Source organism: Rutidosis leptorrhynchoides, chromosome 2 (genome assembly GCF_046630445.1).
Source record: "Rutidosis leptorrhynchoides isolate AG116_Rl617_1_P2 chromosome 2, CSIRO_AGI_Rlap_v1, whole genome shotgun sequence".
NCBI classification, from domain to species: domain Eukaryota; kingdom Viridiplantae; phylum Streptophyta; class Magnoliopsida; order Asterales; family Asteraceae; genus Rutidosis; species Rutidosis leptorrhynchoides.
Window position 1 is genome coordinate 307,315,792 of NC_092334.1, and position 15,380 is coordinate 307,331,171.

At 29.3% G+C, this 15,380-nt stretch overlaps 1 protein-coding gene across 1 annotated transcript; it reads right to left on the reverse strand.

Annotated features, from left to right (window-relative positions):
* Nucleotides 1–82: 82 nt before the first annotated feature.
* On the reverse strand, nt 83–7,412 carry LOC139888743 (uncharacterized). Its single transcript, XM_071871734.1, has 6 exons — nt 7,116–7,412; nt 6,686–6,922; nt 6,170–6,501; nt 5,934–6,030; nt 5,604–5,795; nt 83–484 (listed from the first exon to the last, which is right to left on the reverse strand). Exons 1-6 carry the CDS (start codon nt 7,410–7,412, stop codon nt 83–85), a joined length of 1,557 nt encoding a protein of 518 aa, XP_071727835.1.
* Between the last annotated feature and the right edge of the window lie 7,968 nt (nt 7,413–15,380).

A 15,380-nucleotide genomic window follows, 5' to 3' on the forward strand; every position in this document is an offset into this window, starting at 1 on the left:
TTACCAGAAGAATTTGTCTAACGTCACCTCTAAAAATAACAACCTTACCACCGAAAGGTAAAGTACTACAGTCCTTTCCATCTTATTTAATGATGTCTCTCATTGTTTGATCAAATGTCTCAAAACAATGTCTACGCATCATAGGTGCCTCATCCCATATGATTAACTTTGCAAGGTTTAACAATGCAGCAAGCTCACTATCAGGTTTTATGGAACAGAATGAATCTTTAACTACATTAATAAGTATGACAAATCTTGAGTGTGCGGTTCGACCTCCTGTTAAAAGTAATGCTGCGATTCCACTTGAAGCAACATTTATAACTATATCACCACGAGAACGTACAGCGACTGCAAGCATCTTCCAAACAAATGTCTTGCCAGTACCTCCATAACCATAGAGGAAAAAAGGTCCGCCGTCATCCTTATCGATTGCATTAATTATTGTTTCGTAAGTTATATTTTGCTCATTAGTTAACGTCGAGTGCTAAGATTCATGCTCATCAAGTAAAGCATCTCTGTCGTAAGCCAACTCATCTTGAATGAGCATATTGCATGAATGTTGTATAAATTGATAATCCGGGAATGGCATATTTGGAATTTTTTTCAAACTTTGTCCACAACTATTTAACATCTTCTCAATCTTGGCAAGAGCAATGTTGTTGTGACAATCCGGAAATTTCCGACCAAATTTAAACTTTAATCTTTATATGTTTTCGACACGATAAGCAAAGTCTGTAATGTTAAATCTCAAAAATTTTAAACTGTGTTCATACTTTCATTTAACCTTGACCAAATTCCGATGATTCACGAACCATTATATAAATGGATATGATTATATATATATATATATATATATATATATATATATATATATATATATATATATATATATATATATATATATATATATATATATTATAACTTGAGAATATTAAGAAAGTATTAAATGTATAATACCTTACATGAACGTACTTGTTTAAATATGTTTATCGATGGAATTAGAAGATAATATCAAATGATTGATTTAACAGATACATTGTATGATTACAAGTCTCTGTTGAGAGGTCCACTTTGATTTAGGAAACCTTTCCTTTTTAACAATATTCGGAATAAATGGTAAAGTGATTCACAAGAAAGAACAAAATGTCAATTAACGAGTGTTAGACAAAAGTTAGTGTAAATTCCTGTTTGATCTCCAATACATACTTTACAATAATTTCCTAGTGTCTTTTGATAAGTTAATTATTTAGCTTTCATAATGATTGATCTTATAGAATAAATAACTAGGATAAGGTTTGTCGATTAGATAAACCCATTTGACATTTTACATTAAGATGATTTCATACGTTTATATTAACCATTGGACTTTACCTCACACTTCACCAACAAACTGTAATTTAAAAACTTGAAATCTATTATGAATATATAAAATTCTACTTTTCTAAAATGTTTTATGATATAACGATTTCCATTATTTTAACCTTTTAACAAAATGATTCTTAAATATATTTAGTTTTGGAAAACAAAATTATCATATTTATTTGATTTAGTTTCAAACGTACCAAAACGTTTTCAGTTTAAAAAGAACTTTATTATTAAAACGTATATAACTTTTATAAATATCTAGAACCACTTTTGACAACTCATTACTTAACCGGTATGATAAAGATAACGATACTTATATTTTATTTTATTAAATATATATAACGATTTAAATTAATATTATATATATATATTTATACGCGTATTATACGTACACAGTTTTATACTTTTACTTTACTTTAAATTTACCTTACTTTACTTTTACTTTACTTTAACTTTAATAATTCACTTTAATAATTCATACTTTAATAATTCACTTTAATAATTCATACTTTAATAATTCACTTTAATAATTCATACTTTAATAATTCACTTTAATAATTCAAAAATCTATTATAAATAGAATTCAATAGGTTTCATTATTTCATAGAAACTTGAAATATATTTCTCTAAACTCTCTCAATCGATTTACATATATATATTTACTCAGTATTATTTCAAGATATTATTGGTATACATAAAATACTACGACGAGGTCATGAGCGTATTATTTCAAAATTGATTTTTCGAACGGGATAGAGCTAAGGAAAACATGGGTTATAGCTATGAAGGTTATGGGTATTCTTCGGGGGGTATGCTCGTGAGGTCAAAATAGTGTTTATGATCTCCGTTGCGTCTACGTACCTTCCTTCAATATTGAATCTCAATATTGATACGTGAGCACTCATATCTTATCTTTTATATATTAATAGTGTATCCCTGACTAGTGCTCGAGTACTTGTGATTTTACGTACTTGTATATTTTATTTCGTCAATATATAGTTTATGATAAATCACGAATTTGATACATATGCGACTGAGATAAGGTATATAATATGCATGTCGTTGGAAAGCTGGTGAAAAATTAATAACTTTTCATTTAGAAAGCTTATGGTTTCGATGAACGGATTAAAAGATACGCTCAACTAAATTATTATTAATTTTAGTATTATTATTATTAAAATGATTATTATTATTACTATCATCATTATTATCGTCGTTATTATTATTATTTAATAATAATTATTATTATTATTAATATCATTATCATTATTAATATAAGTATTATGATTGTTATTGTTATTACTATCGTTATTACCATTAAGGTTATTATTAATATTATCATTATTATTATTATTATTATTATTATAATTATTAGTATTATCATTGATATTATTATAATACTTATTAGTATCATTATCATTAAAACTAATATTAATATCATCTAATTATTATGATTACTATTATTACCATTATTATGAATACGATATAAAAGAGGACTAAAAACTATTAAACAAGTCGATTAGGAAATAATGAGTATAAGTATCATGATTCAGATAAATTATTATTAAGATTATGATTTAGATAAAAATATTATTTTCATTATTTTTATCATTATTAGTAATATTATTATGAAATTAGTATTACTACAAAAGATTACTACTTGTTATCAAAATTATTATTATCATTAGTAAATATCAATATTGTTATTATTAATATTATTATTAATACTACTATTATTAAAATAATTAATATTATTATTATTATAAAATAATACAACTTTTGGTTCATTATTATTATTATCAATATTATATTATTTAATCAAATAAATACTTGATACAAATATATATTTATGATACATACATTTTTATCATTAAAAAGATATTATGTGAACATTATACAAATTATAATACTTACTATATAAAAATATAATTTTACTATATATTAACATAAATTTTTATCATTAATACATTATAATATATGATGAAATTAAAATATTGTAAGATACTGATTTGAATAAAAATACCATTTTCATTATTTTTATCATTTTTATTATTAATAAAAGTATTATTAATATTAAAACTATCATATTTACTAAAATTATCATTTTAATAGAAATATCAATGTTATTATAAAATATCATTATTATTATCATTTTAGTATTATTATTATTATTAAAAATTATCATTTTGAATAGAACTATTATTTTTATAAAATATTATTATTATTACTGTTAATATTAAAAGTATCATTATTGTTAAAATTATCATGATTAGAATTATCATTTTATCATAATTAATATCATCATTAATAAATATAAATATTGTTATTATTATTATTATTATTAGAATAATAATAATTATTATTATTATTACAAAATAATACAACTTTTACTTATTATTATTATTATCAATATCATTTTATTAAATGGATATGTGATACAAAGGTAATTTACAACATGTAATATAATTACATTAATAATACATACCACTATATTTTTATGATATTAAGTGAACTTTATAAATTTTATTACTTAAGATATATAAAAGTATGTTTTTATATATAAATTTTAAAATAAATTTTTATTTATTAATAAACGATTTATATTATTTACTCTAATAAAATCTGTTAAATATATTTAAAATGACTATATTTAAGTTATATAATAATCATGTATAGATTTTGGAAGTCATTTTGGGTCAAGTTGACTTTTGTTGACTTTTGCATATCAGTCTCGAGCATTAGGATTGTGATACACTACGACTTGACCTAAATTGTTAGACAGATATTGACCAACATATAAATATATATAATTAATATAGGTTCGTGAATTCGAGGCCAACCTTGCACTTGTTCAATGCCATCATATGTATTATTACTACGAAATACAGTATTGTGAGTTTCGTTTGCTCCCTTTTTAAATGCTTTTGCAATATATATTTTTGGGACTGAGAATACATGCGTTTTTATAAATGTTTGACGAAATACACACAAGTAATCGAAACTACATTCTATGGTTGAATTGTTATACCGGATATCGCCCTTGTTGAATTTGGTAGCCTAAGAATTGGTGTTTATTATAATTGCCACCAATTGACGCGAATCCTAAAGATAGATCTATGGGCTTTGACACGCCCCAGTCAGAGAATTTGAACTGCTTTAGTACTTCGATGTTTATATGTTCGGGGATATTCTAGATGCATTTTGTTAATGTCGGTTACCAGGTGTTCAATCTATATGAATGAATTTTACACACTTGCGAGTGTATGATTATTGAATAAATGAAATCTTGTGGTCTATTAAAATTATGGAAATGATTGATTACGATAAACTAATGAACTCACCAACCTTTTGGTTGACACTTGAAAGCATGTTTATTCTCAGGATTGAAAGAAATCTTCCGCTGTGCATTTGCTCATTTTAAAGATATTACTTGGAGTCATTCATGACCTATTTCAAAAGACATTGCATTCAAGTCGTTGAGTTCATTAAAGATTATAAATAAGCAAATGACAGATTAGGTCATTTATAGTTGGATATTATGAAATGGTATGCATGCCTATCAACTTTTGATGTAATGAAAGTTTGTCATTTAAAATGAATGCAATGTTTGTAAAATGTATCATATAGAGGTCAAATACCTCACAATGTAATCATATGTTATTGTATTCGTCCTTATGGATTAGGACGGGTCGTCTCAGTTGTGCAGTGTCTTCCTCTAAGTGTCTGGATCTAGGTAAAACAAAAGTAAGGTATGAAACTTGAAATTTAGAAACATAATCTTAAACTCATGTTTTTTGAATAATTTAAAATAAATATTAAAGTAAATAACATACCACTCGATCGTAGTTGTTCAGGGAACTCATGCTTTAAATCATCCGAAAGTAGATCACAAGTTTCGTTCCATACACGATTCGGGCATGAAACACTGTTCGAAGTTATTAATGAAACAAATAATGAATGGCAAAATTCACCGGATGCCCACTGATGCGTCTCGCGAATTGAAGCAATGTATTCTTTATCGTCGTTTAGTAGACCCATAGCATAACAGGCTTCTTTAAAGTAGGATATACGATTCCATCAACTGTGCGTATATCCTCGTAACATGTCGGCCCTCGAACTTTGTTAAGAAGTATACGTAGGTAATAGCATTCACCGGATTTTGGTGGCACAAAATGCATTCGACCAACAACCCTCCATAATTTTCATTTAGTCCACTTTCTCTCAGGTCCATTCCAAACATAATGGCGAGGAAATTCAATGTAAGTGTACTGTTGTGCCGCAGGATCATTCCTGTTTCGAGTCATCCACTTAATAAATTGTGATGCTCCAACAGATGGTTTTGAAAGTACAAGGTCCAAAATAGATTCTGCATCAAAAAGTATAGGTTGTTGGTCAGGTAAGTGAAAGAAAGTCGGTAAACTGCAGGTGTCCTGTGTATAATCTCGTATTTAAACAACCGCCATGCAGCTTCACATGATGAAATATAACGGCAGCTATGATATTCAGTTATTTCGTCATTGCTTTTTTGGCTATTATTGTTTGTTTTTTTAGACTTGTTTCCAACAAACCCAACAGATATTCGATCCGGGCCCTTGTTTATGTATTTGAATAAGTATTTTATGGATCCCAACTGTTACACCACTCGACATTGATATGAGCTTGATACTGTTTCAAGAGAGTTTTGTTGTATCCAACCACATGCCTAGTGTCGAATTATTACAAATTAAAAATAAACAATTGTTAATTATACTAAAGCGTAATGATTGAATAGTTATTTGATAGATAGTTTTTAATGGTTATGTACCTGTTGTCTAGTCTCGTGTCAGACTTCATAATAAAGTTTCCATCATCTTGTCTTCTATACAATGGAAAACCTTCAGGGTCAAAGTGAGTCTCTGCGGTTAAATCTTTTGGAAAATGCTTTGAGCATTTTTTAAGTTTCATACATGGCATTTTAGGGTGCCCCGGACCACACGGACCATGCATCATAAAATCCAAGACTAGCTGGTACAGTTCTGGTTCCTCATCTTTATTGGGTATTTGAGCACATATTAATTCGTCTATATCGTTTAGATTGGGTACTCTGTCCGTTTTTTCTAAGAATAAGAATATATGTGCGTGTGGAAGACCTCTTTTCTGAAATTCGATTACGTACAACTCTGCATAACGAAAATGTGATTAAGATTAAATGTGGGATGCAAGTTTGTAAAATAATAAATCAGAAATAATCATAACATAAGGAATTACCTCATATTAAATTGCCAAACAACGTTCCATCTCTAATCTAATTAATTAGGCAATCCAATTTAATCTTAAAAACCCTTGAGCTGATATCTAGCCTGTCTTCAGGTTTCAAGCCTAGTGGCTCAAGATACCTAAGTATTTCTAGCCATTTAGGATTGTAGGTAAAGGTAATGAAAAGGGTTGGATAACCATAAGCTCTAATAATGGCCATCGCGTCAAGATAATTTTGTTTCATATACCTAGGTCTACCAGTATAAGACGATGGGAGTGTTATTCGCGTTCCCATGACCGATACATTATATTCTCCAGATACCTGCGCATCATAGAGGCATGAAAACCTGTTCACATCTTAATTTCTTCTGATTGTTATGTAAGTAGTTCAGTCTTGTAGTATAAGCATCTACCAGAAACTGCTGTAAAAGTATCCTCGAAATTAATAACAATGAAGTTTCATTTTCTCTAAATTGAAGACGATAAGCAAAGAACTATCGTATAGTTAGCTTTGCATGATCGGTTGCATCTTCAATTTCTACACCCTTATGATAGATGTCAGGCCTGTAACCATCTTCAGCATATGAAAATAGCAAAGGATATTGTAGTGCAAGATAAGAAGGATGTAGCTCAATTATACGTTGTAAAGTTTTATAGCAAGTTTCAACTATTATGTCTCTGTTGTGTGAAGTACCGTCAATATCACCTATAATGAGAGCAGCAACCTCATTTGCAGTTGGAAGATTGTGTGTACGTCCATCTTTATCTCTACCGCCTATTATCTTAAGATGTATAGGTTCAGATGAGTTCATGTCAAACCTATCACGAGCCTGTAAAAACTGTTGACTAAAGGATTTGTTTCGTCCAATAGACCTTTTAGTTGAAAAACAGTCGAAACATCAACTTCACCACCATTCTTTTTTGTTTTTGCTTTGTTTGAGTTACTGTAATTAAGTAGTGGAGATCATATAAAATATTATTACTAATGTATAAGAATTAATATAACGAAAGTAAAAAGAAATGGAAAGAAGTATATATTCGTACTCATAAGCATTTATGCGGTGGTCGAACTCATTATGAGTGTCGTAAATGTATAGTTGACAAAATCTAGGATCTTGGCCAGGTGGTGGTGTAAACTTCCAAATAAATGATAATTTTGGACGTGCATTCGATAGACAAAAGGCGCGTTTCTAGAATTAACTTTGTAGTCAAGCTTACCCCCCAATGGATGTAAAACTAAACATCATATTATAGCGCCTGACATTTTCAATAAATTTTTGGAAGTTTTTGTTTCACCTCTAAAAAGATTTGAGGTGGATGTTTTAGCCTTGGTAATTCAACTTTCCCATTTAAACAACAAAGTGAGTAGACCTTTTTCCGTAAAAAACGATTACCACGTTTTGCTTATGATTTCCATAACTTTGCTTGACATTCAGCACACGTAAGGGTCACCTATGTCTCTATAGTCTATATAATTAAAAAAAATAATTATAGAAGGCTTTATAATTAGTACAAGTATCATTATAGTGGTACGATTTATTAGTGTTGACTGGTTTGGGATATTTTGTTTACCGGGATGTATTCCAGAGTATTGTTGATCAATTGAATCATCAAGAGATTTGGAATGGTTCAAAGTTGAAGGTTCTCCAATAACATTATTCCGAACATGTTCATAAGATGTGTATTTTGACCGTCTACATCTACTTTTTTCAGATGTCGAAGCTTTATCGATATTGTTTGATTTTGATTTAACATTTTCTTTATTTACTGAAAGAAACGGAATGTAATTGATATTTATTAGGTGATTATGTATACATAAGTTTTTTTCTTCGTTAAAACTTAGTAAATATATGATCCATATATTGGGTAAATCAATATAAAAAAAGATATTTTACACTAAACATGAGTGATGAAAACGTAGGAAGTTACATCATACCGATATTGGGTGTGTGCTTCTATTTAGAGTCTGTAGCGACAATAGTCTTTGTGGGTAGGGTAAACTTCGGTTCACCAACGCGTGTTGAGGATGATGCAAGGTGTTGGTCATATGAGAATAGATGCAACTTGGTTTTAATGTCCGAAACTTGTGACAATTGACTCTCAATACGGTTTGAATCATAAATTGGTGGCCTTCCAGTCTTTGAATTTGTAGATGAAGATGTCACAATGTTGTCATTTATGATTGATAGAGGTTGCCGGCCTACAAACATTAGTAACAATAATTTTGTTACTAATCATATAAATTCTAAGGATAAAAATCCTTTAATTTGGTTATGTTATAGTATAACTACTAACCTGTATTCATAGTACTTATTAGAGGAGTGGATGGCAAAGCGAAAGGGATGGCATCCAGGTCCATTTTGTACTTTGCAGGTTTTCCAATTGATCTTTGTTTAGAATTAGATTGTGTTGGCATAGTTTCATTTTTGTTTGTATTTGAAGTTCGTTCTAATTAAATGAAACACAACAACATACACAGAAATTAAAGATAAAAAAGAGAGTTTATATATGCAATAGTCAACAAAAGTTACCCTAAATGGTAAGCGGTAAAGGGTGAAATTTCATGAATTTTGAATCCAGCATTACAGGCGTCTTTGGAGTTTTATTCATGCTGCCTGAATATTAGTAGATTAACATTACAATACATGTTAGAATCTGTACTAACAATACCAGATTAAATTATACAATCAGATTAAATTGTAAATGATGATCATCAACACGTGGTATTAATATTAGGAAAAGTATTTAGCACCTGATTGATTTGGAGACATGTTCTCCTTGTCATTGGTTGTAACGATCTTCCGCTTTCTGTTAGACATGGTGAAAGTTACTTGTTCAAACTAAATTATGAAGATGAAAGGCAATGGAAATGAGAATACTTAAACACTTTGCCTTGTAGGTTTAAATTGGAGGGATATTTAAAATTTAAATTTTTTAAATCAGATGGCGTATTCAAAAATGAACTAATGATTAAATTATTTGTCAAATCTTAGAGATATTTTTCCCTACAGGGCATTGCACGTTTAGCCAGACCGCTCCGCTCGTGCTTCCTCAAGTAGGCTACTTTTTCCGGAACGCAGTCTGAGATACTTAACTTAGTATAGATTGGGTTGGTGTTTAGTGTAACGCTTGCGTAGCCTATGCGAAGCACCAAGAAGTGCATCAAGTACTTTAGGAATTTGGGAATAGAAAAGAATAGCCAAACCAATCCAGCTGGCTGGTCAATCTCAGAACTCCTTCCCCTCCTAGGGCTTCAGCAAGGTGTCTATTCTGAGGCTCAAACTCAACAGCCTAGCTTTGTGATTAGAGTGAATTATTTGCATTTAAATTTGAAATAGAAAGTATTGATTACTTGTTGGTGCTAATCAAATAATCTTTATTAATTTCAGATTTGGGTTAATCGCAATTGAAATTAACTGTTACAGCCAAAAATGATTTGAATTAGTCAATAGTTATTGTGGGAAAGTGATATCTTTCAATTAATATGCTTAAGTGCCATGCGAAAGTTTCTAACTTTTAGTTATAATACAAATTTGATTTGGTCATTATTTTTGTGCATAATGGTTGGGTCAAATCTGATCCAAAATTAAATGATTGAAATTTGACAAGTAATTGGCTATAAATATGATACAAAAGATTAGTCAAAATTATCTTTCGAATCAAAAGTAGAGATGACAAATGTTAAATCGATATACGCTTCCATCGATGTGTATTATGGTAGTGACTTTGATTCGACATACAAACATTTCAATTACAATCGTGGATACAAAAGTTCGTTTTCTGAAGTTGATGTATCATCGCTTTCTTTAAACAAATTGTTTAATTTCTTGAAAGAAAATGTAATGTTCGAATGGACTGATGTTCTGTTGTATGAAGATGATTGTGATGAGGAGTTGTCTGCAAAATACCTTCAAAAGAAAGAACAATGGTCAAGTATAAAAGAAACATTATTTTGGCGTTCAAATCGCATTTCTCTTTATTTGGTGATTGAAAATGAAGAAACTCTAGGATGGACATACATTGAGGAGTATGATGAATTTGATGAAGATTTTCCAACTGGTCCTTTTTACAATACGGATGGTATGTTTTATTCCAAATCAGAGTAAGAAAGTGATTAATAGTAAGGCTTTGTCTTTTTTATTGTTATTTTAAATAAACTTGAGATTGAGATGGATTTTTTTTTCCCTTATCAACAAAATAATCAGATTGTACTTGAAAGTGTTCAAGAAATTAATGGTAGACAAAGTATTGATGTATGTAAAGAGGTAAGAATATTAAAATGCCATCATTCATAAAATGCGAACAAGCGCAAAGGAAAACAAAATATACGGTAAACAAAATCCCAAAAACAAAAGGATTAACTGATTGTCAAACGGACACACATCAATTCTCTAATGAATCAAGTGTTCAATAGAGCTGACATATTCCTTTATTCAAACAATATCGAAAAAAAACCAGATCATAAACGAATGATGGCTAACAACCTACACCGCTTCACAACTTTTCCATCTTTGGAATTTTACGATCACCCAAAGCAGCTGTAGTACCTCCTGTGGGTGTTTGATTCTCTGCTGAGCTGGAAGGAGTTGGTATCTTATGCTTGTTTCCATTGCTTCCTAGTGTTTGGCTTGTAGAACAAGGTGTTTCCTAAATAAATGTACAGAAAAATTAATAAATAGGTTTATTTTTTATGTTTAAACAATTTGAATCAACTTCATTACCTGCTTAACAACTGGGCTTTTGGGCTGTGTTGTGTCATTAAATTCTTCGTATTCTGCCTCCTTAGCCGCTAGAATTGCATCAATCTTCTTTAACACATCCGTATTATCAGTCAAATCGGAAACTATATAGCCGGACAGCTTTGAATCCTCGCTATACAACTTATGCTTAACCATAAAAGCAAACTTCTTCATAAGAACTCGATTAAACTCAACAGGGAAATTAGTTGGATCTACAGTCTGGTAATCACAAGTAATTGATTTAATAGTATGCAAGATGATTCTACAGTTTAAATAAATTAGATGAATCACTAAAATAAATAATAATGGAAGGTAAGACTGATTCAGACTGTCTTTGCAGTGTTTTTCAACCATTGAACACTACGATGTATCATTTTTTATAACTTTCCATCAAAGAGTGCCAGCTCACATCCGCCAGTCTTATCTTGAACATAGATAGATGCACGAATCCTAGTTGTGTAAGACATTGAACATAATTACTTGTCAACTATAATGAATATTTTGAAGTAGGTAATATTGTATAATGTCAAAATAAGGAAATTGTGCTCACTTTTTATTGGCATCATCACTAGTAATTCTGCAAACACGACAGTCATAAACAAATTTTCTTTCATCCACATCGAACACTCTGACAACTTTGTTCTTATCACAATTGTTACAATAGTACTGAAACCAACCTTCATTGTCGTTGAAATTGTTAAGAAATCCTCTAACAACAAATGTGCAAACCTATAAACGGAACAACTTTGATGTCATAATCGACAAGAATTATCAATATGTAGCTTTGAATACAACAAATAAATCAAGTATAAGGAACATTACCTCATCTACTTGGCGCACATCATCAAGTACGTGTATGGAATACTTTTTCTGGTATGTATGTTTATCCAGTACCGATGTCTCATCCTTACCAAGATCGATTTCGACAACAGGCTTGACATAATTTACATTCGATTTAATATCATTGGCCAACCTGTAAATTGACATTTATATCCTGTTAGAATCAATAACTATTGTTATAAATGTAATTATGAGTCTATGAGTAAAAGAGACATACGCCTCCTTAAAATGCAAAATTGGTTGAACTGGATCATTCAAGGAGAATTTGAGGCCCCACAATTGATTGTTTATTTGAGGACCTAAAATTGTAGAATAAACTTATCAATATATATGAGATATAGAATTTATTATACAACAAAAAGTTGGATAAAGATGTATTGTGTATGCATACCTTCCCAGTCCTTCATCCGATAGTTATGCAACATTAATAGCACATCAACATCCTTTTTATAATTAATTGACAAAGACTTGTACAGATTTTCTGCATACGAACCCCATAGCTTACATCGAACTCTCTCACCACTACAGAGCATTGAATAGTAAACTAATTAAAATATGTGGTTGCAATGATCTTATAATCGAATGTAATTAATGATAACCATGTTGGAGTGACCTGATGTTGGCCAATTCAAAATCAATTGATTTCTTGTCATCTTCAGACTCCTTATCCACTTTTATGTTGGTCACCTTGACCAACTGTCCAACAACATCTAAGTGAAGACATAAATATTATGTATTTGATTCAGTACATAATTAAAGATCAAACTTTAACAATAATAATACATATAAATTAAAAGAAAAAACAAAACAATGAATAAGGGTAATATTCAAGTTACCAAACACAGATTCCTTTGGGACCAACCCTTCATTGACATCCTTAAAAGTTACAAAATTATGAACATCTCTTAAGATCTAGAAGGGTTGACACCTTTTGACAACGCTTTTCTTCAACATAGAGATCTTAAACTCATGGTCCACCAGCTTGTATTCATCATCGTGGACCTTAACCTCAAAGTTGCTCAAATCAACATAAAAACCTTCCTTGAATGAGTGAGAAAAAAAAGCCATATAATTTTTAAAAATTGTAGCTCGAATTTTATTGCCCTGCATTTTGAATTATTTTAAAAAACAACACATGTGTATTTAGCTATTATTCGAAATAAAAAATACAATCAACCTAATCTTCAAAAAAATTACAACGATACCTGGAAATCAGCAAGAATGAATTCATATGACAAGATTGAGTCTGGTGTGACAACCCGGAAATTTCCGACCAAATTTAAACTTGATCTTTATATGTTTTCGACACGATAAGCAAAGTCTGTAATGTTAAAATCTCAAAAACTTGGAACTGTGTTCATGTAATCAATTACCCTTTTGACTCTGCTCGACGATTCACGAAGATTTATGTATATATAGATATGTATATATAATATATAGTTGTATTAACTAAAAACGTTAACAAAGTATTTGATGAATAATACTTTACATAAACGTATTAGTTTATCGACGAAAATTAAAAGATAATATCAAATGATTGAATTATCAGATACAATGTGATATGATTACGGATCTATGTAGTAAGGTCCACTTTGATTTAAGAAATCCGTTCTTTTTAACAATATTCAGGAAATGGTAAAGTGATTTACATGTAAGAACAAAAGTGTCAATTAACGAGAACTAGACAAAGGTTAGTAGAGATTCTTGTTTATGCATGCTTTACTCAATTAATTTTTCGTAATATATATTAGGATTTCAATTAAATAATATAAATGTCGAGGAGTAGAAACATATTAAATTTTAGGATTATTAAAGTTATACCATTATCTTTTATTGTTAATTTTTTTATATAAATTATATAAAACGATTTGAGTCTCACGTCTTCTTTAAAAAGAATATAATTTTATAAATATCTAGAACCACTTTTGACAAATTGTTATTGAGTCGTTATGATAAGGATAAAGGCTTTAACGTTACCTTAAAATTTAGAATCTTTCTAGAAACCTTTTGACAAATTACAAATGATAACGGTCTGTGGTTTAATTAAATATAAATATATAAATAACTTGCAACGTGTAATAAAAAACGTGTTTATATATATTTCGAATTATGTAATAAAAAATATTAGTATTCTATTAGTGACTCGATTGATATTTAAATAAGTTAATTAGAATATTTGAGAAGTCATAGTAAACGCTAGTACATAAATGATTCATATCAAATTATGCTATATTATGAAAATGATTTTAAATTATATAAACTTTGAAATATAATTTTGAAAAACTAAATATTATATTAGTTAATAAATATTTCTAATATATATAAATTTATATTTTTAAACAAAAATATATAAAGTGATAAAATATAATATTAACTTAGTCATAAAACGTTTTAATTTAAAATAATATTATTATATATATATTAGTAAATAACGAGACGATGATTTAAAGAAGCAAATGACCAAAACACTTAAATGATTAAGTTACACTTTGAATGATATAGTTAATGGTGAATTAAGTCGAATTATTAATAAAGATACACGTCGCGTAACGTAAAGTGATAGTTTTCTAAGCGTATGAAAGGACGTTTGAAAAACCGGAACTGGCACATAAGTCGAGCGACAACGTACAAGTCTTTGGAACTAAATTTACAAGTTAACTATGCACGTGAATATAATATAATATATAATTAATTATATTAATTAAATATATTATATATTATTATATATTAAATCCGTCGGCAGCCCACGTTTTGTTTGTAAGTGAGCTGGATACAGGACCTCCCCAATCGCGGAGCTGGTTACTCTCATAAGCTTCGCAATCGCAGAACTATCAGTCACAAGTCAGGGCTATAAAGCTTGAGCTAATCTGTGATTCAATTCATCATTCCATCTCTCTATCTTATTACTTACTCCGTAGTATTTATTTTATTTATTATTTATATTATTATTATTATTATGATTATTATTATTATTATTATTATTATTATTATTAATCGTATTATTATTAGTAGTAGTATTATTATTAGTATTATTATACATAAAATACTACGACAAGGTTATGAATGAGTTATTTCAAGACGGGTTTTTAAAGCGGGATAGAACTAAGGAAATTATAGGTTATAGCTATGGAGGTTATGGGTAATGTTCGGGGATATGCTTGTGAGGTCAAACTAGTGTTTATCATCTCCGTTGCGTCTACA

Excerpts from the sequence above, each read along its gene's own strand:
- LOC139888743 (XM_071871734.1), bottom strand. The coding sequence starts at position 7,412 with ATGAACTCATCTGAACCTATACATCTTAAGATAATAGGCGGTAGAGAT. Across the intron at positions 6,502-6,685 it reads GGCTAGATATCAGCTCAAGG|AAAAGAGGTCTTCCACACGC; the intron begins GTTTTTAAGATT and ends ATCGAATTTCAG. Across the intron at positions 6,031-6,169 it reads GACACGAGACTAGACAACAG|TATCAAGCTCATATCAATGT; the intron begins GTACATAACCAT and ends CTCTTGAAACAG.